Raw genomic sequence first — 26,417 nt, forward strand, 5'->3', positions numbered from 1 at the left:
GACGCAGGAAACTTCATTTGGGTGGAACCTGGCGCGAGTGTAAAAAAAAAAAAAAAGAGGCGCGGGCTTCAAAAAGATGGCTCGCTCGCGGCGGCGCCTCTTGCCCCTCGAGTCGCTATCCTGCAGTGACTCTTGTGACACGCCTTTTTCTTTTACTACCTCCATGGAGTGGGACACTCAGGTGGTGACTGGCTCTTCCCCTCTAGGTCCTTCCGGGACTGAGGTGGGGGCGTCACCCGTCGACCTGCGGCTGCCTGCGTGGTTGGAACCCGAGAGGTGTGCCGTGTTCCATTGCGCGCATTGCCACGCAGTGCTCGCCGACACCGTGCATCTCGCCTGGGACCTGTCGAGGTCTCTCGGGGCAGTGGCCTTCTCCAGTGAGTGAGGCGAGGGTTGGCGTCTGAGAAAGGCAGGCGAGGGCAGAGGAGGGGTATTCCCTACGCGTAGGATTCTAAATGAACTGGCCGAGGGAGGCATGGTTTTGTTTTCCGGAGCGGGGCATCAAACTCTGTGTGAACACTTGCGCTTTTGTGTGAGCACCACGCGTTTTCTTGATTTTTATGACCAGGATGAATCTGGTGGGATGTTTTCCTGTTCAAAACCCGTTTGTCTTTCAGGAGTCACGAACAACGTCGTTTTGTTAGAGCCCTTTCTCGTTGGAATTGAAGGTTCTCTCAAATGCAGGTACGTGTGGAGAGTTCCTGAGGTGCATCTATAGTTCCTGATTTAATAACACCGAGGAGTACCTAATTGTCGTAAACAAGAAGAAAACTTTATTTTTGTTATGACAAAAGTTTATTCTCTCCATACAATGTTTGAATGAAGTACTTTTATGCATTTGAAACATGTCAACAAGGCATTAATGAAATGAAAATTAGAGTCGGGTGTAGGTTTTAACATCTGAGGACCAACACATCCTGTGAGATAACTAGGGCTATTTAAATTTTTATTTAACTTGGAGTTTATATTATGAACCATGACAGAACTAATTCTGTAATAATCCCCGAAGCTGGGGAAACACAATGGAATGTTTGGTGTTTGAGTACTGCTAGTAATTTTCATCTTCCTTTGCTAATATTTTCCCCATAGAAATAAAGTACTCAGCAAATTTGTTGTACTTATGGGACCAAACTAAGTTGTAACCATACCTCTATTCCACTTGGCCAAACTAAAAACACATTCCTATCCTTATAGGAGTCCTGTTGGTTCATGCCTTTAATCTTAATGAGTTAATTGTGTGTGTGTGTGTGGTTGGGTAGACTTGGGGATTGGCATACATACTGAGGTTCAAAGGTAACTTGAAGGAGTCTTTTCACCATGCTGGTCCTGGGAATTTAACTCAGTCCCTCAGGCTTGGCAGCAAGTGCCTTTACCCATTGAGTCATCTCACTGCTCCTGAGGTGACATTTTAAATATATTTATAGGTAAAATAATGGTTTTGCCTTGACTTTACAATTCTGCCTCTGCCTCCCAAGTGCTGGTTCTCAAGTATAGACACCTACACCAAACCTCTTTTAAAACCTGGTAAGCAGTTTTAATTATGTATTTGGAGATGTGCAATAGCTCAGAAGTACAGTGCTTGCCTAACTTGTATGAGGTGCTAGAGTTGATTTATAGTAGTTCAAGAAAAATAATATAACAATAGAGTTAAGATTTCTGTTTCACATTATAATCTAAAAATAGTTTTTTTTCTATTTATTCATTTAGTGTTTGTGTATGTGTGTGGGTAGTATGTGTATGTGTGTATTCATGTACCATGTGCACATGTGAAGGGTGGAGGTCAGCTTTCAGGAGTCAAGTCTCTCCTGTTGTGCATCTCCTGAGGGACAAACTCAAGTCATCAAGCTTGGTAGCAAGCACCTTTACCTGTTAAGCTGTCACTCCAGCCCTGATTTTCTCACTTGTGTTCATCTGCTTTTTTGTTTGTTCATTTTTTTGAGACAGGGTTTCTCTGTGTAACAGCCCTGGCTGTCCTGGAACTCACTCTGTAGAGAGAGGCCAGGCTGGCCTTGAACTCACAGAGATCGACCTGCCTCTGCCTCCCGGGTGCAGGGATCAAAGGTGTGTGCCACCACCTCCTGGCTCATCTGCTTGTTTGTATTTTTGAGGTAAATGATCATTTTTACTAGTACACTTAAGATACTTTTTTTTACTATCTTTCAACTTGGTAGTTGATTATTACTTTGTTTTATATGGTACAACATATATTGTAAATGATTTTTAAAAGTTTTATTGGATTACAGTGAATTGATACTTTAAGCTTTGGCCAAGCATGGTGGTTCCTTTAGTCCCAGCACTCAAGAACATGGGTAAGAGTAGAGGAAAATCTTTATTCCACTCCACTGCCTGTTGCTATTATGTCTTGTTGCCTTTCAGATTGATGGAATGTTATAATGAATAGAAATTAAAATCGAATTGACCTGCTCTATACAATTGTTTATGTTTTAGAAGTAAGTGCCTAAGTCCTCCAGTGTTCATGTAACTATTTAGCATGGTGCAGAAAACCCCAAACATCTTAAGGACAGTAGTAGATTTCTTTATAAGGTAGGGCACCATGAACTGTACAAGTGATTAGAGGCAGTATAGAAGTTATGTTCTTTGTTTTTGTTTCTCTAAGACAAGAGTTTGCTGTAGCCCAGCTGTCCTTGGAAGCCTGTGAGCTTGAACTTGAGAACCTCCTGCCCAAGCCATCGGAGGGGTGGTTTTATTTCTTCTCTGGGTTTTCCTTGTGTTATATTCTGCTTTTTCCCATTCCCACCAGCACATACAACCTTCTCTTCTGTCATTCCTGTGGGGTTCCTGTTGGTTTCCATCTGTATTCCACCCATGCTGCTCTGGCTGCCTTGAGAGGTCACTTCTGCCTTTCCTGTGATAAAATGGTGTGGTGAGTAGATAATTATTTATCAAATAAGGTCTTTAAAATTTTCTACAAAAGCTCAGGTGTTTATAACCAAAGAAAATGCAAAAGGCCAGGCACTATTATTATATACATATCTTAAATAAAGACAAAATATATCCTGTGATAAATATGATTACTTTAGATGTTTTATTGCACCATGTCTTACTAGTCATATGGAATCATTCAAGTGTATTCTTTCATTAAGGGATATTCTGGAAGGTGTGCTTTTGCAAAAGTCTTATAGGTTACTTGGTTTACTGCTGTATCTCATACTCTTCTCATGTATAGAATTTGGCCTACATGGTACCCAGCCTCAAAGAAATGTATATATACATTTATACTAAGCCAATCAGAATTTCTACCCCAGGAATTTGAAATGAGGGCTGTCTTGGTAACTTGTCTAGTGACAGGACAATATACCTGACAAAATTGACCTTAAGGAAGGGACTAAGGGTATAGTCCAACATTGGAAGCCATGGAGGAGGTGGCTGGTCTTACTGTGTCAGCAGTCAGGAAGCAGAGATTAATGCTAATTCTCGGGTTCTCTCTCTTTCTGATGATTTATTTTTATGTGCATATGTGTTTTGCATGTATGTATGTGAGGGTATAACTGCAGTTGCAGACAGTTGTGGGCTGCCGTGTGGGTGCTGGGAATTGAACCCAGGTCCTCTGGAAGAGCAGCCAATGCTCTTAACCATGCTGGGGCATCTCTTCAGCCCTTGCTTTTTCATTTTTATTTTTAGTTCAGTACTCTAGCCCATGGGTTGGTGCTATTCTAGATAGTTCCTCATAGAGGCTTTTCTCCTATGTCAGCCCAGATATGTCAGTTGATAATATTAAACACAAGGACCTAGAGATATTTTTAGATGATATTGGTGCTGACCTTGGAAAGTGAATGCTCTACTCTTGGAGTAACTATTTTCTGCACTTCAGATACAGAGACCATCTTACCTGATGAAAAATTACTGAGATGAAGAATATAGTAATGACTTTGACCTCATTTACTACTTTTCCCATAGACTTCATTGAATGCTTCATCATCTTCCTAACTAATTAAACATTTGGCTTAAGGTGTTTTATTACAAGAAACTGAAAGGGCTGGAGAAATGGCTCAGAGGTTAAAATTACTTACAGCTCTGTCATAGTACCAGAGTTCAGATTCCAACACCCATCTTCCTCTGTCTCCCAAGAGATGGGGTCAACATTGTGCTCAGCCTTTAGTGAATTTGTTTACCCATGGTAGTTATTCGTTTCATTCTGGATTTGTTTTCAGTTTTCTTGAGATAATTTTGTCCCTGAGAATGGGAAATGTAAGAGGTAGAGTTTGTGGTTTTAATTGAGAATTTGTTTTTCCAATAAAATATACTGTGATCCTTGGAGCCATTAAGGCAGGCTTTGATGGTACTATTTGTTAATGATATTAATCCTTTATATATTTTCTCTCTAGCTATCTCTTAAAAACAAAGGCCATAGTAAGTGCATCTGAGATGGATATTCACAATGTGCCTCTACCAGAAAAGATTGCGGAGGTAAACTTGGTGGTGTAGTTACTTAATATGCAAAACTTTTTTTCTTTTTTGGAGACAGGATTTGACTTTGTAACTTTGCCTGGCCTCATATTAACTATGTAGGCCAGCTCATCCTAGAACTGAGCTATATCCTTTCCCTTAATATAGGCAATTTTTAAGTGTGTGTTGTGTTTGGTTGTTGTTGTTGTTTTTTTTTTTTTTTAAGATTCATTTTTATTTTAAAACTGGTAACATAACCTGCAAAATGAAGGTTGAGTGAGTTTAAGATATCCTCAATCGGTCTCTTCCCAGCTGAAAGAGAAGATAATGCTAATTCACTCTCGTTTAAATTCACTGATAAAGACTCTGAAGGATGTGACTCCTGATCATTCTAACCAAGAAAACTGAAGAAACAAGGTATTAGTACAGAACTCCCTCCTATCCTCAACAACAGGACCATTTGGTCATTTCTTTTTTTTCCCCCTTTTTAAAAAGATCTCTTTGTGGGTGTGTGTGTGTGTGTGGGTGTGTGTGTCTGTCTTTGTCACTTGTATGCTAATGATCATGGAAGACAGAAGAGGGAGGGGATGGGACTCACTGGAGCTGGAGAGTGCTGAGAACTAAACTCTGCATAGACTGGGAGAGCTCTGAGTAGCTGATCCCTTTCCATAGTCCATATTGAGCTGATCCCTTTCCCTAGTCCACATTAAGCAGATCCCTTTCCCTAGTCCACATTGAGCAGATCCCTTTCTCTAGTCCACATTGGTCTTTTCTTTGTGTTGTTTCTGAGACTTGGTCTCACTGGCTGTCCTGGAACTCACAGGGATCCTCCTGCCTCTGCTTCCAGAGTGCTAGGATTAAAGGTGTGGCGGCCACACCTGACTGTTCTTTTATTTTTTTAAATAGCACTAAGAATGAGAGGACTGCCAGATGTGGTGACACGTGACTATAATTCCTGCACTTTAAATAAAGCATGGAGATCAGAAGTTCAAGATCATCCTTGGCTACATTTTGAATTGAGGTTAACCTAAGCTTCCTGAAACTTGTCCCAAAATCCCTACTTGACCCAAATAATTGTTCTAGACTATGTCTTTGACCTGTGCCTTGCCCCATCTCACCAATCTATTCTTAATTGGAAGTATTTTTTTCTTTCTTAATAAATTGTGACTCTGTTGCTTTAAAAAAAAAAAAAAAAAAAAAAAAAAAAAAAGTTAACTTTGGCCAGGTGGTGGTGGTAGCTGCCTTTAATGCCAGAACTCAGGCAGCAGAGTCAGGTGGATCTCTGAATTTGAGGCCTGCCTGGTCTACAGCATGAAAATTCCAAAACAGCCAGGGCTACACAGAGACCCTGTCTCAAAACCAAACAAACAAACAAAACAACAAACACAAACAAAAACCCACTCCCAAACCAAAAAAAACAAAAAAGAAAAAGAAACCCAATTTATTTTATAGTATACTGAGTCTATAATGCTTATCTCTGAAAACATTTTTCACTACTAATTACTAATTAGCACTCAGTATCCCTTGTGTCCAATGATGTAAAGATTCACAGCTGGCCATGAATAAAAAATAGGTTTAATAGTGATGGTACTTCTACTTGCCATTTATATAAATATGGATAAATACTTGCTTGGTGGTTTTTTTGTTTTGGTTTTTTGTTTTGTTTTGAGACAGGGTTTCTCTGTATAGCCCTGGCTGACCTGGAACTTGGTCTGTAGACCAGGCTGGCCTTGAATTCACACAGATCTATATGAATTTACCTCCCAAGTGCTGAAAGTTCTCTCTGTGTAGCTTATAAAAGGTAACTCCATGTAGCTTTTGGTGTCCTGGAACTTGCTAAGTTGGCCAGGGTAACTTTGATTTATAGACGTTACCTGCTCCCATTTCCTGAGCGATAGAATTATAAGCATAAGCTACCATGTGTTGCTCTTAGAAATCATTTTTTCTTTATATAAAATAGATAGGTATGCAGGACAGTGATGGTGTACTCCTTTAATCCCAGCACTTGGGAGGCAGAGGGGTAGTATCTCAGAGTTCAAGACCAGCCTGGAGGGAGTTCCATGACAGGACTGCATAGAGAAAACTTGTCTCAAAAGTCAAAATAAACAAAAGAAGTAACATTGAATAAATTGTATAATAAACAATTTGTGTCTTGCTGTTTTTGGACAGGGTCTCCTTGTGTAATCCTGGCCACTTTAAAGTGGCTCAGGCTACTCTTGAACAGATCTCCACCTGCGTTCACCTCCTAGATTCTGAGATTAAACATGAACACTGCAAGCCTGTTGGGCTGTCAGATCCCCTAGAACTAGAGTTGAAGTCAGTTATGGATGCTGGAAACCAAACCCTAGTTCTCCTCAATAGCAGTAAATGTTAACTGCTGAGCATCTCTTCAGCCCCATAGAATGGGCCCTAATAAGTTAATACGTTGAATCGTTTTTGAGACAAGATCTTACTCTGTAGCCTATACTGGCCTCCAAAGTGGCAATTCTGCCTCATCCTCCTGAGTGCCTAGTGAGCTACAAGGTTTAACTGGATTTTTAAAACACATGTAAATGTATTTACCTTAACATTAACACATTTCCTTTATCAAAGCTTAAAATGCTGTTATGTCATTGTGTAGGTTGCTGGGACCTGACACATGGTAGGTGAAAGCTCTACCACTCCACTTATCTACATTTTACAAAATAAATTTAAAATTTTTATTAATTAGTTAATTTATGCAAGTGTTTTGCCTACATGTATTCCTGTGTGAGGGTGTCAGATCAGCTGTGAGCTGTCATCCAGATGCTGGGAATTGAACCCTGGTCCTGTAGAAGAGCAGTCAGTGCTCTTAACCTTGGAGCCATGTCTCCAGCCCTCATACATTTCGAATTTAATAACTGTTTTTAACTTCAGTATTTGCCATTTTGGATTTAATGCTTGAGCCTGACTCAGATTAAGCCGGGAAGCATGTGTTTTTTTTATATATTTACGTATGTGTTCAGGAAATGTATTTTCGAAAAATGGAGGTCTGAGGACAGCCAGCAGGAGGCAACCGGTTCTATCCTGCTTTGTGAGTCCTAAGGGTACAACGCAGGTTCTCTGGCTGATAGCTCAGCTCCTTTTCCTGATGAACTAGCTTGCTGCCTCTCCCCGCCCCCCCCCCTTTTTTTTTTAATTTCTAAATTAGATGTTTCTTTTTAAAAGAAACCATATGGTGGTTCACAACCATCTGTAATGAAATCTGGTACCCTTTTCTGGCCTTCAGACATATATGCAGGCAGAGCATTGTATACATAATAAATACATGTTTTTAAAATAAATCATTTTTTAAAATTTACATTTGTGTAGAGGCACGTTTGCCATGACTCACATGTGGCATCAGAGGCTTAGTGGCAAATGCCTCTACTTGCTGAGCTGTCTCACTGGTACCCACATGCTGGGAAGAGAGAAGATTTTAGAAATAAACCTTTTAGACTGAGACTGAGTTCTACTAATTAGTAGTTGTGAACTTGAGTTAACTAAACAGTAACCACACCTATGGTGAGGATTAAATGAATTAAAGAATACTGGAACTGGTTACCCCCATGGGAGAAAAAAATGAAAATCAATCCAGGTAGTGTAAAGATCTGCATGTTACACATGAGAATAGAAAACTTATAAGCAGAACCCTGGAGAAAGTCTTCATTATCTTACAGCAGAAGAAAGTTTCTTTCCTTCTTCTTTTTTTTTTTTTTTTTTTTTTTTTGTTTTTTGAGACAGAGTATCTCTGTATTGTTTTGGAGCCTGTCCTGGCACTCACTCTGTAGACCAGGCTGGACTGGAACTCACAGAGATCTGCCTGCCTCCCAAGTGCTGGGATTAAAGGTGTGCGCAACCAACAACCGGCTAGAAGAAAGTTTCTTAAGATGAGCATTAATTGAAGATGACAGTACTTTAAGATACAGAATTTCAACTAAAATAATAGAGTAAAAAAGAGAGCCATAGTAGAAAATGTCACACATAAACAACAAAAGTCCAAAATCTAGAAGCTATAGACCAACTGCTATATATCAAAACAACAAAAAACACTTAAAAACTGGAAAAATATCTAACCGGGTGTTGGTGGTATACACCTTTAGTCCCAGCACTCGGGAGGCGTAGACAGGCAAATCTCTCTGAGTTCGAGGTCTGCTTGTGCCAGGACAGGCTCTAAAACACTACTGAGAAACCCTGCCTCCAAAAAGCAAAACAACTACAAAACTGGCAAAATATGCAAGCTTTTTAGAGAAGGCATTGAGTGGAGAGATGACTCATGTAGAGTACTTGCATTCCAGGCATGCAAAGGTTCCCACACTACAGAAAACCGTCTAAGGCTTGAGATGTGGTACCCAACTTCACTACTAACAACCAATAACCCAAACTGGTGAAAATCAAAACACTGTGATGTAAAGATGTGAAAGAATCCTGTAAGCTACTTGTACAAGTAATGCCTTGGTACAACTGGAGGCTGGTTTGGCATTGCTTATGGAAACTAAAGACCTATAATCGCTACTACAGAGCAGCAACTTAATCCCTAGGCACCTGCACTGAAAATCATATAGCAGTTGTACGCCAGTGTGTGCACAAAAGGCTCATAGTCACATTTATAATAGGGATTGGGGATTTAGCTAAGTGGTAGAATGCTTGCCAGCAAAAGTAATTAAGGCCCTAGGTTCAGTCCTCAGCTTTGTGTAGTTGTGTGTGTGTGTGGGGGGGGGGGAGAAGACTAACAAAAAACACCACCAATAACAAGAAAAAACAAGGTAATTGGCACACACTGTTTGTAATAGACAAAACTCCAAGTCATGTTTCTCCAAGTGTAGTCTATGACTGGAGGAACACCATGTTTGTAATGTGGACAGGCACAGCAGAGATCTCAGTAGTCTAGTCTATTCTATTCCTTATTTGTGTTCCCTCTGTGGGTTAAACTAATCAGTGCTTTGTATCTAACTTGGAATAAACCATAAGTAGAAGATCTAATGTAATGAATATTCTCAGCATATAGTAAGTGCTCAATAAAACCCAGCTGTTGCCACAGATGTGGTGGTGCATACCTACAATATTAACATGTTTGAGCCTGAGAGCAGAAGGCAAGCCTGAACTAGAGTGAGAACTGTCTGTTAGCTACAGGAGCACTGTGTCTTACATTTCAGTCTCAATTGTGTCATGATATTATGTCACGTGATTGGCCCTGTAATATCTGCATTTGTCCACATACCATGAAATGTTCCCACACTGTCACAGAAGGGATAGGGTTCATGAGGGCCCTTCATTCCCTGGGGATTTATACAATTGATGGTTGACAAAGGAGAGACATTTTCTTTGGTGGTGTAGACACTGGTTAAGTGCCCATACTCTTGTAAGTAACCCTAAAGAAACTCACTGGGTTATACCCCCACACACACATGAAAACAGAAGAGGAGCTATGGCAAAAAAGGAAGTGTTTGGGAGGGGGAAAGGGAAAGAGGATGTGAGATCCAAACACACTCTGTGGTGTGTGTGTGTGTGTGTGTGTGTGTGTGTGTGTGTGTGTGTGTGTGTGTGAAAATATTATAAAGCCACTGTATATGCTAATAAAAACTTAGAGACAAATAACTGTTGCAGCATATTTGATCACATTGTAAATCCTGAGATTGTGTTATTTACTGGAAAAACCTGTTTTTTGTTCTGTTTGGTGTGGCTCAGCCCTAGCACACACTTTTAATCCAAGAGCTTTCTGCTTGAATACCGTAAATAAGATTAAATCAAATCAACCATAGATCAAGAGGAGCAAGTAACCAGTTGACAGAAAGTGGACATAGGATTATTAAGAAAAAAAACACAAGAGTAAGAGGGAGTCAGGAGGACAGACAGACACACAGGAAGTAGAAGGGAGGAAGGACATTGAGGAGAGTTACTTGAGACATCACGGGAGAAGGCTAGAGGCTTCTCAGAAGCCAGCTGAGGAGCAGGCTCAGCTGGGTGCGTTCTCTGCCTTTCTGAGCTAGCAGGCTTTCACCCCAGCCAGCATCTGGCTCCCCCTTTATTGGTAAAATCAAACAAATGACTAAGATTTTGTTATAAACAACAAATAACACTGGTTTCAAAGACTAAAACCAGCCTGGTCTACAGAGGGGGTTCCAGGACAGCCAGGACTAGAAAGAAACCCCCTCTTATCCTTGTCTTACCCCTCTCCAACCCAAAGTGCTTGGATGTTTTATAATTCACTTGACCCTTTAGAGAATTTTCAGACCCACCCCCTCATACACACACCAGAAATAGGCTGATGTCCTTACCAGGTTGAGGAAGGCACATGTCACATGTATGGATGCCATTATCTGTAACGTATTATGTGGAATTGACCTGTAAACGCTGCTCCTTTTAGCAGTCAGTAGCTTGTTAGTTTTTGACAACAGCCTATCTTGAAGTTTGTAACATCTTTGGAGGGTAGGGGGTGTGGGTGCCCATAAAAATGGCTGCACTCCATCCTGGCTCAAGGGCAGAGAGTTCAAAGCTGTCAGCAAGTCATAAGACCTAAAGATCAAAGGCGTGGCTACTCCTGACCTCAAGGTTGGAAACAAGAAGTTGGAGCTAAGGTGTGGTTACTGAACACTTAGAATAAGCGAGGAAGAAAAGTCTGTTCCACATACATGATACTGTGGTATATAAGGGTGGTGAAAAAATAAAAAGGTGGCATTTCAGTATTGACTGATCTGCCCTTCTGACCTTTATTCTGTCTTTATTTTCTATAGCTAGCCTTTCCCTCATCCACACTTCCTCCACTCAGGTACGGACTTGGGGCCGCTTAGCTGGCTCCGATGCGTCCCCACAAAGACCGCTCCTGACAAGGGGGACACCTTTTCGTTTCCCTTAATCATAGGAATCTTATTTATTTATTTTTTACGAAGATGTCACCTATCCCAGGCTGGCTTTAGACCAGTTCCATAGTCAAGACTCTGAACTGATTCTCCTGCCTCTACCTCCCAAGTGCTAGGATTAGACACACACCACTATGTTGTTTGGAATTTATTTTTACATTTATTCTGTGTGCATGTGTGGAGGTCAATGTTAACCTGTGGGAGTCATGTCTTTCCTAAAGCAGGGTCCTGAAGATAAGGGAAGGTCAGCAGGTTTAGCAGCAAATGCCTCTATCCGCTGAGCACTTACGGCCCAATACTCTTTTTCTTTCTTTCTTTCTTTTTTAAGCTAGTCTTTGCTAGGTTGGTGATGGTGCATGCCTTTAACCCAGCACTTGAGAGGCAGAGGCAGGTGTATCTCTGTGAATTCAAAGTCAGTCTGATCTACAGAGTTCCAGGAAGCCAAAACCACCGAGAAACCCAGTCTCAAAAAGGAAAACAAAACAAAACAACAAAAAGCAAAACAAAACAGAACAAAAAAACCCACAATAAAAGAAAAGGGCTAATGTTAAACTTAAGTAACCAAACCAGTGCATATTAAAAACAACGTGCTTTTTGGCTTCAGCATCATCTCCCTGATAAAAACTCCTGTACCAGGAACAAGGAGTAAAGGAGAAGCAGCAAACTTACAGCCTTTAGTACAAAAGATGGGCAGAAAGAAGTCTAAGCCAAACGATCATCCATAGGCCTGCAGGAGCAGAAATCAGGACACTGGAGGACAGTGGGACAGTGGTTGGTATACTGCTGTCATTAGTTTGTCTCAGGATCTGGAACCACATCTGACAGCAAATATCAACCCTGAGGAAGTCTTGTTTCAAACCAGTCACTGGTAGCCCTCTGCCTTACACCGGTGAGAGCTTGGCCCAGCTCTGTTCTTACAGCCAAGTTTAACACAGGTATGTTACCTTTTTTGGTGTCTTAGCTGAAGAATAAAACCACCTTGGAATGAATAGTTTTATCACTATTCTGTTTAGAATCCTAACAGAAACTGAGGATTGTAACAGGTCCTTCTTTGGACCTCCAGCTCCCAAATAATGACACGAAGACTTCTTAAGTATGAAAACTTGGCCTTAGTTTAATCTTGTTTCCTTATCTGGGTTCTACCACGTGGCCTGCTACCTCTCCTCACTACCTTATGTCATACTTCTGTTGCATCTGGCTGTTGAATATCACCTGATTTTTCCCTGGAGTTTCTGTCCCCAGAAGTCCTGTCTATCCTCTCCTGCCTAGCTATTGGCCATTCAGCTCTTTATTAAATCACTCAGAAGGTGCCTTAGCAGAGACATCTCCACAGTGTGCAAAGATTATCCCACAAGAATGGATTTATTTGGATGGAGCATAAGGTGGTCCCCAAAAGGGAAATAAATTACGTTCCTTCTCTTCAGATGGTTATGTTACCACTGGGCAACACAATCCTGCACTCACAGGGCAGAGGCAAGAGATCTCTGTGAGTTCAAGGCCAGCCAAGGTGGCCTTGTCTCAACATCCTTCATCCCTCACCATGACAAACAATAGCAGAAAGACACCTAACACCCACTTCAACAAGGGCCTGTAGACAGGCTTCTTTTCCCATTGTAACTACACTATCTGAAATCACCCATTTCAAAGTAACGGCACACAATGAAATGTCAGTGCATTCTCAGCTCATGCTTTATTGCTAAAAACATATACATACAGGTGCAGTTCCAAACTCTCACAACAGTTCCTTTTCCAAAGAGTCACATTTTTCAAAACTCCCAAAGATGCATAGATTAGGAAGCTGCCTTATGTAGTGCTTCACTCAGTGCAGCTTTTAACATAGCCTCACACACCAATGGCGCAATGGAAGGTACATGGTAACATAGCCTCACACACCAACGGCACAATGGTCTGTACATGGAAGAGCAATCGAACAGCAACACCTGTGCTTCAAAGGCAGAAGCTGCACCACTGTCAGGTAGATTGCTTGGATATTCTTAATCCTTTTCATTATAGGGCTGGGTGGGTTGAAGGTTAATGCCCAGACTAGAAACGTTTAAAGACTGGAAACTTGATGACAGAACACCGGTCTGATCCCTAGGACGGGATGTCAGGACTAAGGACTGGTCCAGGACCTAAGTGTTTTTCAAGAGCTGTGCCCCAAGAGGGGTGGGGGAGCACATTTAAATTAAAGACACAGCACACTATTACCAAAGGTGTCAAATGTTTTGAAAATCATCAGTAATCACAACTATATTCTGACTTTAAAGGCATTTATAAGTCTGAGCTCTACCATATATACATTTAATTTTCCTGTGTGACCTGTTTTAATTGATTTTAGTAGACTAAGAATGAATGACCGTTCACTTTATTGGCTGGAAGAATATCACAAAGTGGCAAAGATCATTTGTATCTGGGATACATCACAAACCTTAATTCCTGGATTTCGGCAGGAAGCAAACACCACACTGGCAACTCTAATTCAGTTCTGAACGATGAAGTTAGCATTCTAGGTGACATCCATTGCAAAGCACCACAACAAAAGTTAAATTTCAAACTATTTCCCCATCATATGACATGTAAACTGAATTAAACCCAGTGAAACAGTTTTACTTGAATTCTTCTTTAGGTCTTTCACACATTATAAATACTTCTCATTAACTGTCAAAGCTATTTGTTACTTGGATCATTTCCAAGTCAAGAAATTGTAAGAAATTCTTACTCTACTAACCATGGTCCTTTTGGTAGTGCTGGCAACTGAACCTATTTTCTCAGGTAAATGCTCTGCCACTAGATTATACTTCTGCTCCCTTCACTAGTATAACAAACCAATGTTTGTTCACCCAAATAAATGTCTTTTTTGGAAGAAGAGAAACTTTTTCTGTTCATCAGGAATCAAAAGTTTTAGGCAAGATCCACATTTTGACCGACTCATTTAAAGTAAAACTCTTGCTCAACAGTTATAAATACAGCAACAAGCACAATCAAAACAGCAACGGCAGAATTTCTGTAACTCTGCAACAGATACCCCATCACTGAAAAACGGAGCATGTGCACACTTTGCCACACATCTCCAAGATACTAATTTGTTATCTGTGGAAAAAGTCTAGCTATGGCACCCAGTCTGGCTTCTGCCTGTTCAGGGACTGCAGAGCATGCATCTGGCTTAATCTATAGTTTTAACAAACCCCAACCTTAGTCTACATAAAACTAATCAAACAAACCCTGCAGCTAGTTGTTCTGAAAACTGAACACTTATTTCTGAATTAAGATGACCCTACTTAGGCTATTTCTCAACTCTTCTGAAACCCTGCACTGATTATAGCAGCTTATTCAACATGCTTAGATTATCTTTTATTTGCAAACATGCTTGGTTACAAATAGAGCTAGGAAACAGAGTGAGCACTGCTTGCTGTATTCCTAACAGTATGAATGTCTTGTGGTTGCCCCTTGCTTATCTTGTACTTCCCATTTTTCAATGGAAGACAATCTTTAATTAGAAGATAAAGCTAATTCAAACAATAAAAATCAAGCTATTGGTTTATCTATTGCTTCATTATTAATAAATGCATATAGAAAATTACTAGTAACTACCTAATAATGAGAAATTTCAACCATGCATTAGAATGTTAGCATTCTAGAGTCAGTTATGGGCCTGCTACTATTGCTTATACTTTCAACCAGGCCTGGTTTTAATAAACATGCAAACCCTTTGATTCAGAACTGTAGGAAAAAGCAATGATACATGCAAAACTTCAACTAAATGTTTCAGTCAAATTTCTAAGAGATGCAGTCAGGAACACTGTATCTACTACAATGCTGCTTCAAAACAGAAACAAGTCATATAAAAAAGGTTAAACTTAAAACTTCTATTTAATTCTAAAAGACTTAGCTAGAAATCCTGGCCCTTTGAGGGTAAAGAATAAATTTAAAGCCCTGGGAAAAAGGAACTGAGGTGACTGTCTATGGAGCAGTAAGTTTCCTTGGCCACTTACTGAGAGCTGTATGGGTGGTGAGGATACACAGGCAGAATGGTTTCTTTTCTGATTCACATTAATGAACAGCTCCCTGGGGAAAGTTAAGGAGCAGAGCTACAACAATGTAAACTCAAACAGTAATGCCCTGAAATTTAGCATAGCCCTCTGAATTTTAAAACTCTTGGCTAAGGGGCTCTTCCAAAATGGTATAATTAATAGCAAAGCAATGTTCTAAATAAACTAGAGACAGTTTGCCTGCACTTACAGCACCATGAGAATGTAAACTCCTGAAGGCTAGGGGGGGGGTCTCTTCATATTTTGCATATCACAGGTACACAAAGAGTAAACAAGAGATTACAGGAAGAATGAATGCTAATTAACCACAAAATCTCGTAGCATAGTTTTACACTTAGAACCATAAACACAGCTGTTAAGGGTAATCTCTGATATAAGTTAGTTAGTCATGTGTCCATGATCATGCAGATGTCTGAATATTGCTTGGTTGTCTCAAACCCTAACATGGACATCACAGGACATTTAAATATAAACTACACTCAGTATAGCCTTTTCCCTACCCTTATGTTTGTAATAAAATAACTCATTAGAGAGTCTGAGATCTACAAAACTACTCTTATTTTTTTTCCCCCTGGGAAAATAAAGGAGCACAGACCCAGATCTTTTCAGATGTCCAAGTGGCTACAATGGACATGAGGTAAAGGGAATCGAGGACTCACCCCAGTCCTACTCTGATATTCTGATGTGAGCTGTGTGATTCCTCAGATCAAGAAAGGAATGAGCTTCATCATATACATGGATCAGACATACAGATAACCCCCAGACCCAGTACTGCCCAGTCATTTTGTTTACCTTTAATTCCTAACTTCCTTGATCTAAATACAAGGAAAAGCCAGCAAGTTCTTGAGGCTCCCTTCCCCACCCCCCAGACACACCAATCACACACAAAAACAGATTTTTCGTTTTGAAAAAGTAGCCAGGAAACCAATGAACAACAGTTACAAAGCATACATTATTCTACACAATAAATGACTATTAATAAGAACAATTTAAGCAAGACCCCTACATGTTGGCTTCACTGGGAATATATAAGTACATTTGTTTCCAGGTTAAGCACTAGAAAGATTTAACAGCTGTAAACTCTGGGGAAACAAAATAGTCTTTAACACATATATGAAAGTTGGTATTTTTCACGCAGATATATTCATATACATTCATAGTTTAAATGCTTTTTAACCTAGGATGTATTTTCCTTTTGTGGACTCTGTAAAAGACTGCAGAGGCTCACAATCTCAAATAGTAATCACTCAACCATACAACTTTGTGAACACAATTTACTATACATGCGAAACTGTTATTGCTACTAAATTCCACCTCTTTAACATATTTAGTTCATTTATGGCTTTTAATTTTTGCAATAGGAAATATCTTTTCCTATATACTGTGCTACTTTATATGCATTACTTTTTCAAGTTTTTTTTTCCCTTTGTTTCTTAAAATGCTTTTCAGAAGCAGATTCACCCAGGTGCTAACCACCTACTTGATATCCTACAGGGATCTATTGCTGGGTCCCTGCCTAGTTTGTGTGGGAAAAGTCACATTAAACACAGTTTTACATTTTCTATCATACTAATGTAATACATATTAATAAGTCCTAGACTCTCCTTTCGGTTTTTGGAGACAGGATCTCATGTAGCTCAGGTTGACTTCCAGCTCACTATGTAACAAAGGATAACTTTGAACCCCTGATCTTCCTGCCTCAGCTTTCCAAATGCTTTGATTACAGTATACACCACCTCACCTGGCAGGACTCTAATTCTAAAATTAAAACAACAACAACAACAAAAAAAAAAAAAAAAAAAAAAAAAATAAAAAAATAAAAAAATAAACCCCCAAACTCCACAACACTCCATAAAACTGTTCCTTCCAAGTTCCCTAGGCAGCTTTTAGAGGTAGGAATTTAATTTTACATAAAACTTTCTTTTTCAAAACAAAGCAACTACTTTATTTCCATAAGGAAAGCAGAAAAATGCCTAGAGTACAGGAGACTCCAAACTACTAAAAAGGTTGTGCAATTAGCACTCGTGCTGAAAACAGGAAAGGAAATGGCCAGAGATTAAATGTTCCAAAGCAATTAGCATAGCATCTCAGACATGCAAAACAGAAAATAATTCTCTGGACATAAAATAGGGAAAATGAACCCAAGACATACACTACAAAGACAATATAAGAACAAGCTAGTTTCAAACTAAGAGGGCAAGACATACCATGAAATGAGGCCTTGCTTTGAGGACTGAAAAGCTACAAAGGCAGCTATTTCTAGCTACCTTGTGAAAGGCTAACATTTCCCCAAGCACAATGTTTCTCAATGTGAACCCACTTTCTGTTCAGACATTAGTTGTTTTGGCCTTTATCGCCTATCCCCAGGGAGGATGTCACAGATTCATACACAAAAAGTAAAGGTCTAGGATTTTCCACTCTTTTTACACTACTGTTATTATCAATATTTCATCCTGAAGTTTAAAGTTATGCTAAATTCATGCACTAACCCCTAACATGGCACTACAATATGCTACCAAGCACTACTGCTTACAAAACTATACACATCTCAAAATGGAAGACATTGGTGATTTTGTTGTTCTTAAACAACTTGTAACACTTGTCCACAAGTATTAAAATATACATATATATATATATTTATATTGCACATATCCCGTTTTTGTTTAGTAACTTCAAAAGAAAAACTGCCAGCTTTTGCAGAGAAGGGAGGAGGCGTGGCTACATGTGGAAGCACAGCTCTAAAATGGTAGTTTTTGCTGCTATTAAGAAAACCCAACAAGACTATAAAATGAAAACGTACCACACACCAGGCAACTACAGCTGGAATGTCCCCAGGCTATGAAATGTCATCTGGCGCTAACAATGCAAGACACAGGAGCATCTTTGACCAAGGGCAATCAACACTTGAAGGTTTAAGCTACAAACCTGAAGCATTTGGAGCAAAAGGTGACACCTCCTTGGTGGTGACAGCCCTGCCCAAGAGCCTTACCTCATTAAGTTGCCCAAGTAAGGTGCAGGAACAGGTCACCAATTGGCTTCCACTGCCTTCTAAATGAAAATGTTAAATGGCTGGGGTACTTAAAGAGAAAAATTTGGGTCATATTTTTGTTTCATTTTGAGACAGGGTCTGTCATTCAGGTTGGGCTTGATCTTGTGGCCAATGTTCCTGCCTCAGCCTCCAAAATGCAGTGGTTACAGGTGTGGGCTATCAAGCCCAGCAATTTAGGTTAAATTTAATTCCTTATTTTTCTAGTGTTTTATCATTATTTGCTCTCATTAAAAGACTATAAGTATTTCATGAAAAAAAACTTTTAGTATAAATTTAAATTTGTTGCCCAATCTGACTAAGCATTAGAATATTCAAATTTCCAAATTATGATCCTTTCTATGACTCAAATTCATAGCACTGGGAAACGGTTCCAGAAATCAGCTCCAACAGCACCTGCTCCTAACTCATCTAGCAAGCTTAAAATTCCTTCTCTACTGGAAACCATTGCAAACAACAGTTCCCTCTCTTGTAAAAGCCTGGCATCACATAAAATAGACTTCTCTTGATTTGGAAACAAAGAGAGGTTTTCACAATGGTTCCTCGTAACTGTTAATTAAAGGAAAAAAATGAACATGCATCATTTCTTGGAACTATCTTGAGGTCTCCCCACCTCCGAACCTGAATATCATTTAAATATACAGTAACTGGTAACAAGATCCACACTGCTTATTGGACCCACTTTTCTTATTTGAAGTTTTGTTCAGATCCTGAATTTCTTCCAAGAGTAGATAGGGTTGATTGACCACAGCACTAGGAACATTGCTTCTGAGGTCCATTCTATGGTAAGGAAGTTCAATTCAAACTGGGAAAATTTACCTGAGTTCCAGAATTTCGTCCTTACATTACATTATCACCTAGAAAAATAAATGTCCAAGTACCCATCTTGGGATGAAGGAAAAGTTATTTATGCTTTTATAAAAAATGCAAGTACATAATGTAAAAATGCTGAAAAGTCAGATGACTTAGAAAAAAGGATTTATATGCCCAGTTATTTTTTCCTTCACTCCTGTATGTCCAAAGTTGAAGGCAAGTTACGATATAGGGTCCATCACATAACATATTCAACTTTCCAGCCACAGCCACAAGGAAAACCAAAGTTTCATGTGCTACATTCTATTACACACACACACACACACACACACACACAGAAAAACAAGAGTGGTGTTACTGGGCTACTTTTTTTTTTTTTTTCTGCTGTTTTTGAGATAGTTTCACCATGTGGCTCAAGTTGAACCTGAACTTCTGATCTTCCTGCCTCAGTCTCCCAAGTGCTGGCAGTGTAAGGCAAGACTCACCCCAGCATATTCTCTTCCCACTATCAACTAGCTATAGACTAGCTGGTCCTTCCTGAGGAGGATAAAAAGCCCAAAGCAATAGAGACAAAACCCAAACACTCAAGACCATCAAACTGTCCAAAGCCTCCTCATAAAACCACAGCTTTCTTCTCCAAGAGAAAAATCGTATTCAAACAAAAAACAAAAAAAGTGGAGTTATCCATATAAAAATGTGACTCTGCACACAAACTGCAATGGTTTCACTTTCATGTGAAATCAACACTGATATTCTTTCTTGCCTTTTGCTTTTATCATACTAAAGATTTGTTTTTGCCCAGGAAATCTGTCAAAGGGTGAGCCAGGATTTAGATAATGTTTCTTTCACCTCAAATTATAACGAATATTTGGAATTTACCATTGCAGTGTCAACTGTGCTTATAATAGTGTTAAAATTGGCAGACTTAAAAAAACAAAACAAAACCTGAAGTCATCCATACGTGGTATTTGTATAGTTTGTTGTTTGCAGCTTTTAAAAGGAAGAATTCTCAATGCACAATCTAAGCACCTGTTTCCACTTTAACATTTTCCTTTCACTTGCAAACGGTGTCTTTCTAAGGAAGCAAATTGCAGCAGAAGATCCTTGCCAGTTGGTTTTTTTCTTCCTGAAGTCAGCAGATAGCTGCATCCTCCAGCTTCTCTGTGCCGATCTGAGGTGAAGTAAAGGAAAGGAGTCTCTTCCTTCCACACCATGGAAGTGCCTGTAGAAAGCCATCTGCATTTCACCAAGGAAAGCAGCTGCATGAAAGAACCAGGGTGCTCCACTGAGAAGACAGCACAGAGATTCCTGGAAAAACAAATCAAATTTAAAATAGGAAGATTAGGACAGAGACTCCCATGTAAGCTTACTTTTAAAAATCAATATTTAAAACGTACACACAGGTGCACACAATTATTTGCTGTGTTCACTTGTAGCCTGTAGTACTGAGGCTGAGGCACAGGGATTACAGAGTTCAAAGCCAGACTGAGGTAGATAGTGAGACCATGCCATAAGCCAATGACATCTTTTCTATCCCTCAAAAAGAAACCTTGTGAGGCTGGAGATGGCTAGCAGTTAAGAACACTTGTGCTTGCAGAGGACCCAGTTCAGTTCCCAGCAACCAGATGGTGGATCATAACACAGGGTACACTCACGTGTAGAAAAAACATCCATACACATAGGTAAACCTTTAAAAAAAAAAAAATGTGTTTTGTTTTTTTGTGGTTTTTGGTTTGGTTTTGGTTTTTTGAGTCTTGGATGTCTTGGAACAAACTCTGTAGACCAGGCTGGCCTTGGACTCACAGAAATCTGCCTGCCTCTGCCTCCAGAGTGCTGGGATTAAAGAAATGTGCCACCAACGCCCAGCAAGAGGACTGCTATTAAATCCGAGGCCAACCTGAGCTACACAATGAGGTGAGGTCAGTCTGAGCTACAAAGTGAGACAAGTCTCAAAACAAAAGATTTTTTTTTATTCTTCCTTTCTTGCATGTCCTGGAAACCACATTTTTGTTTTTTACATCAGGGTGGATCTATGCAGCCCTGGCTGTCCTGGAACTTGCTGTGTAGAACAGGCAGGCCTCAAAGATAAGCCTGGCTCTCTTAGAATTAAAGGCACCCACCATCACCACCACATGTGGCTCATTAAAACCCTGACATGAGGTTGCCACGTTAGTTTGTCAAATGCCCTGGTCTCTGTGCCAGCCCATGATTTTGACTATTACTAGAATTCTTTTTACTTTAATTACTTCACATAAATAGTATACAAAGTTAAGGTCTGACTGGTTGTACACTGAATGATTTTCATAATACAATTAGTGTATTTAAGTGGGTATCACAGGTTAATTCAGTGTCCTGCCAAAATTCCTATGTTGAAATCCTGAGTTTAGAATGAGACTATGACATTACTTGGAAATAAGGTCATAACAGGTAAAACCAGTTGAGAAGAAACTAGAGCATAGTGGATCCTTCATCCAATGACTACTGTACTTATAAAATGAGTTAGGCTGGGTGGTGGTGGCACATGACTTTAATCCCAGCACTCTGGAGGCAGAGGCTCTAAGTTCAAGGCCAGTCTAGCCTACAGATCGAGTTCCAGGACAGCCAGGGCTCTGTCTTGAAAAACCAAAACCAACCAACCAACAAACAAAAATAAATAAATAAAAAACACCAAACCAAACCCCAGGACCTTGCACTCTAAGCACATCATCAACCCGTCTTCAGTTTTTAATATTATTTACTTACTTATGTTTGAGTGTTTTAACTGTGCATGCACGCCACATGTATGCCTGGTGTCCATCAAGTCAGAAAAGGGTGTTGGATGTCATGTGGGTGCTAGGACTGAATCTGGAGGTCCCTGAAAGAACACTGGGTGCTTTTTAACCACTGAGGCATCTCTCTAGGCCCTACAGTGGTTTTAGTTGGTTAGCTGGCTGGTTGTATTATGATAGGATATGTCTCTGTAAGCCAGCCTGGCCTTGAAATTCCAATTTTTCTTGCTTCAGCCTTTTAATTACTGTATTGTTTTTGAGGTGAAGTTGTTTGTCTCACTGTATAGTCTTCTCCAACTCTCGAGGTAGAGCAGACTGGCCTTGAACTCACAGAGATCTGTCTGCCTTTGCCTCCCCAGTGCCTGGACCAAAGGCATGCAACACGAAGGTCCTGGTTTTGATCCTGCTTTGATTAAAATACAAAATAGAAGCCAGTAGTGTGATCATACGTATACAAGTTTGTACATACATACACATACTGGATAGATAATAATTATCTATGACTAGGTCTTTTGGTTTTGGTTTATTTATTCTGAGTCAGAGTTTCTCTTTGTACTCTGGAACATGTTCTGTACACCAGGATGGCCTTGAGCTCAGAGATGGCCTGCTCCTGCCTCCCAAGTGCTTGGATTAAAGGTATTCGTTACCACCACCTGGCTAGTCTTTGGGTTTTATTTATTAAAACAAATGTCTTGCTATATAGCCCAGATTAGTTTCAAACATCAATCCTCACTACTGTTTCCCAAATCCCAAATGCTGTGAAATAAAGGGCATGTGCCATGGTGTCTGGCTTGTAGTCATTTTTATATTCATCTTTTGCTGAAGTTAATGGTTTAGTATTTTAATTCTATGGAGCCCTTTTCAAGCTGCTATAACAGATTTTAGAATGATTATCCCATTACTACTTACTTGCCAAGTCCTGAGTTCTGAATTCTGAGCTGAATATAAAAGCACCTAAGGTCATGAAAATATTCATCCTGTGTGCTAAGATTCCTGAAAATGAAAAGAATAGAACGATAAGTGTCTTAGCTTCTTTTTATTGCTGTGATATGACCAATGCAATCCATAAAAGAAATCATTTAATGGGGCTTACAGTTTCAGAGGGTTAGAGTCCATGATGGCAGAGTAGAAAAAGCATGGTGGCAGGAACAGGTGAACTCACATCTCAAATAAGTAGGAGGCAGAGAGAGACCTGACAGGAATAACTCTGGGTCTTTTGGCCTCTCAAAGCCTGACCCTAGTAATACACACCTTTAATAAGACCAGTCTTCCTAGACCTTCCCAAACAGTTCCTCTAACTTGGGACCAAGCATTCAAACATAAGGGTCAATGGGGCCATTCTCATTCAAACCACCAAAGCAAAGATATCCATATCCTTTACTAATACTACAATTATTATAATGCAAAGATATTCCAACCTAACCATTCTAAGAAAAAGCACTCATAAGCATTCTAAAAGACCAATCAAAGTCACTTTCTGTCTACTAATGTTTAAAAACATCATTATAGTGGTTCTAAAGCATTTATGCAACATTGTCCTCTTAAAATTTACAGTTATTGTACATTCTTTCTGGAGGGGAAAAAAGTGTAATTGCATACACCTTCCGTTTTAAGATGGGGAAGAGTGTTATAGTCCTTTCCCCTGGCTCATATTTTTTTTTTTCTTCTTGAGGATCAGATTTTAAAAAAATTACTCCTGCCAAAGGGGAGGGCTTTTTTGTTTTTTTTGTTTTTTCTAAGTGTTTCTTTCTATTAGTTCTGCTAAAGGGCTAACAAAAAACATATAAGCTATCAAAAACATTCATTAACATATGATACTTCCATCTGATCTAGCTCCCACGAAAGTGCCAGTTTGTCTGTTGTTTGTCTTTTGGTTTGCCAGGGTTTCTCTATGTGGTCCTGGCTGTCTTGGAACTTTTTTGTAAACCAGGGTGGCCTTGAACTCAGAGATCCATTTGCCTCTGCCTCCCAAGTGCTGGGATCAAAGGTGTACGCCATCACAGCCGTGCCATTTATTTTTGAGACAAGTGTTTGACAGATATATTCTAGATCTGTGCACTAGGTATATGCCTCTGCAATTCAGAAATCAGAAACGCAGACATGCCTAGAATTGAACTGACACCCAATATAGGGGCTCCAAATTACAAAGAAATGCCTCATAAAATTAAATAAGAACCAAATACAAATGTCTGACAGTACTAATACTTTGTATTCACATCAGCTACCGAAATGATATTCTAACAGAATTTCCAAAACTATTGTTCTTAATAAATTTTTTAAAAAAATTAAAAAGCATCGTAAACCGTTTTTCTTAATTCTGGGCAAGAAATCAACAACGGTGAATTCCACTGAGACCTGTCAGCCGAAATTAATGCGCCATAAGGGCATTATAAGGAAGGACATCGCTCTGCTTACTATGGTCATAAAAGTTTGGCGGGTGCGAGTCATGAGATAAAGGTTGCAAGAGTCTATCTGTAATCCACATTCTCTTATGAAAATACCAGGGGGAGCCAGTTACCGTAAATCTCAAGGTCAACGCACGGGGACACGAAACACCCAGAGCTGCAACAGGCCTCATTGTTACCTTGACTGATGACGCTTTCGGTAACAGGTCACTGTGGATGTTAAAAACGATACGGAGATATTCTTAGAAAAATAAATGGGTGATGCACACAGCGGCTTCCAGGTACAGACCGCGCGAGGGCAATCGTGGAGGACTAAGGTAAAGCACACGGGGGCCAAAGCGAAGGGCACGGAGAAGGGCGTGGAGCGCGGGTTAGGGAAGGACGTGGCCACATACCAGGAGGCGGCGCAAGGCAAGTCTGTCTGGCCCAGGCCCCGCCGGCTCCCGCATTAGGTTCGTGGCCATCCCGTCCCATTCCACGCCGCCACACCGGCTGCTCGTCGCCCGATGAACGGACGACCTTCCCAGCTCACCTCACACGGTGCAGCAGAAGTACTCCGCCTCTCGCGGGAGGCCCGCCCGGGCCCGGAGGCCAGCTGCCCGGGGAACGCCTCACTCCGCCATCTTCGCTCCTTCTCCAGTCCGCCAACCCCGGGGCGGAGGCGCGAAAGGTCCCGCCCCACCTTCGAGTGCTGATTGGACAGAACCTTGCTCGCGCGCTCACCTTCCGTCGCAGATTGGCTGGAAGCCTCATCAATCAGCACGCTTTTTTTTTTTTTTTTGCTGTCGTTGGAGCTTATATTATTCAGGTGAAGTTAGCGATTGAAAGGGTAACTGTAATTCACTTGAGTTAAAAAAAAAAAAAAAAGTCGCACGGAGGCAGTTCCACTTTTTAGTAAGATAGTGTGTCAAGGCAGAATGAGTTTTTAAAACTACTGTTAAAATATAAGTTAAAATATAAACTGTTACTAGTAATGTCTGTCTTGGCCTGAAAGATTACATTACACAGAGGAACAATTTCATGGTTTCAGTTCTAACTTTGACTCTTTTAGAATCTTAAAAGCCCGAACGTAGCCTGCTGTTTAAAGGTCAACACAGGAGCGCAATTTTCCTCACCACTGAGGGCCTGTGTGCTGAACTGAATGAGAGAATGATAAAAGGCAATTTTGTTGTTTTTCCCAAATCTAAGATTTAAAGATTCTTTAGCTATAGTTCCAGGAGAGGTAGGGAAGGCAATCTTGTGACTCTTCCATACTATGAGGAGAGTTCTCCCATGCTTGCTGAACAACAGGGTAGTCATCTAGCCCATTTATTGAATCCAAATTCCTAGGCTGAACCCTCTTCGGTAAGGGTACTCTGCCAAACACAGAGGAAACGTGGTTGTGGATTTCCACAATGTCAGAATCTATTAACGGTAAATTCACAAGCTACATTGCTTCACTGGCTGCAATTTATCAAGCAGCCTTGATTTCCCTTGTTAGCTTGTACAGGCTGGACTCAAATTCACTATGTAGCAGAAGGTAATCTACCACACTGGTTATGTCCTGCCTGCCAACTGAACAACCTATGTCCTCAACCCAAACACAGGTTCTTCTTCCAGTGTTAACTGTGTATCGTATCATTGCATTTCACACAGTATTTTATAGGATGTATATATGTAGTTTACAGAATGCCTACAAAGGATTACATAAACCTCTGTGTTCAAAGATGTTTGTTTTATTGCATTCAGACAGAGCTGGTACAATTGGGAAAGAGTCACTGTGGTTAGCTAGATATTACTTAACCCAGTTAGAAAGCCACAGCATACTGAAGCTAGCTGGAGGGTCTAGGTGAGCTGCCAAGAAGGGTTATGGAGAGGTAGGGACTGAGTAGGGACAGAGGGCTACACAGACAACAGTAATTCAAATGAGCAATATCGAGCAATGGCGCCTATGCTAAGCTGAAGCCCAAAGAACAGACAGAGATTGTTTTTTATCCATCCTTAACTCACTCAACCAGGGGGTCAGATGACACGGGGGAGGATCTGTTACCACTGGAGCAAAGTGCTGTGTTCATACTATTTATATGGAGTAT

The 26,417-nt window shown here is 40.3% G+C and overlaps 1 protein-coding gene and 1 long non-coding RNA gene across 4 annotated transcripts; one reads left to right on the plus strand and one right to left on the minus strand.

The window, feature by feature from the left end:
- Positions 1-60: 60 nt before the first annotated feature.
- On the plus strand, positions 61-4,860 carry Oip5 (Opa interacting protein 5). 2 transcript variants are annotated; one of them, XM_051183673.1, is made up of 6 exons: positions 61-134; positions 207-377; positions 618-684; positions 2,762-2,884; positions 4,347-4,428; positions 4,720-4,816. In XM_051183673.1, exons 1-6 carry the CDS (start codon positions 77-79, stop codon positions 4,813-4,815), a joined length of 597 nt encoding a protein of 198 aa, XP_051039630.1. In that variant the 5' UTR covers positions 61-76; the 3' UTR covers position 4,816. The 2 variants fall into 2 exon arrangements, with proteins under 2 accessions (XP_051039630.1, XP_051039629.1); XM_051183672.1 differs by having other exon boundaries at positions 71-377; positions 4,720-4,860.
- LOC127221623 (uncharacterized) lies at positions 2,772-25,041 on the minus strand. 2 transcript variants are annotated; one of them, XR_007834457.1, is made up of 4 exons: positions 24,878-25,041; positions 22,850-22,933; positions 20,202-20,480; positions 2,772-2,866 (listed from the first exon to the last, which is right to left on the minus strand). It is a non-coding gene; the product is annotated as an uncharacterized LOC127221623 (long non-coding RNA). The 2 variants fall into 2 exon arrangements; XR_007834456.1 differs by lacking the exon at positions 2,772-2,866 and having other exon boundaries at positions 12,936-20,480.
- Positions 25,042-26,417: the final 1,376 nt, after the last annotated feature.

This window comes from Phodopus roborovskii, unplaced genomic scaffold (genome assembly GCF_943737965.1).
Source record: "Phodopus roborovskii unplaced genomic scaffold, PHOROB, whole genome shotgun sequence".
In the NCBI taxonomy this organism is placed as follows: Eukaryota; Metazoa; Chordata; class Mammalia; order Rodentia; family Cricetidae; genus Phodopus; species Phodopus roborovskii.

Bases quoted from the DNA above. Each gene is read 5' to 3' on its own strand.
- Oip5 (XM_051183672.1), top strand. From the start codon at position 77: ATGGCTCGCTCGCGGCGGCGCCTCTTGCCCCTCGAGTCGCTATCCTGC. The intron at 685-2,761 runs GTACGTGTGGAG...CATTCCCACCAG, and splicing joins GAAGGTTCTCTCAAATGCAG to CACATACAACCTTCTCTTCT. The intron at 4,429-4,719 runs GTAAACTTGGTG...GTCTCTTCCCAG, and splicing joins TACCAGAAAAGATTGCGGAG to CTGAAAGAGAAGATAATGCT.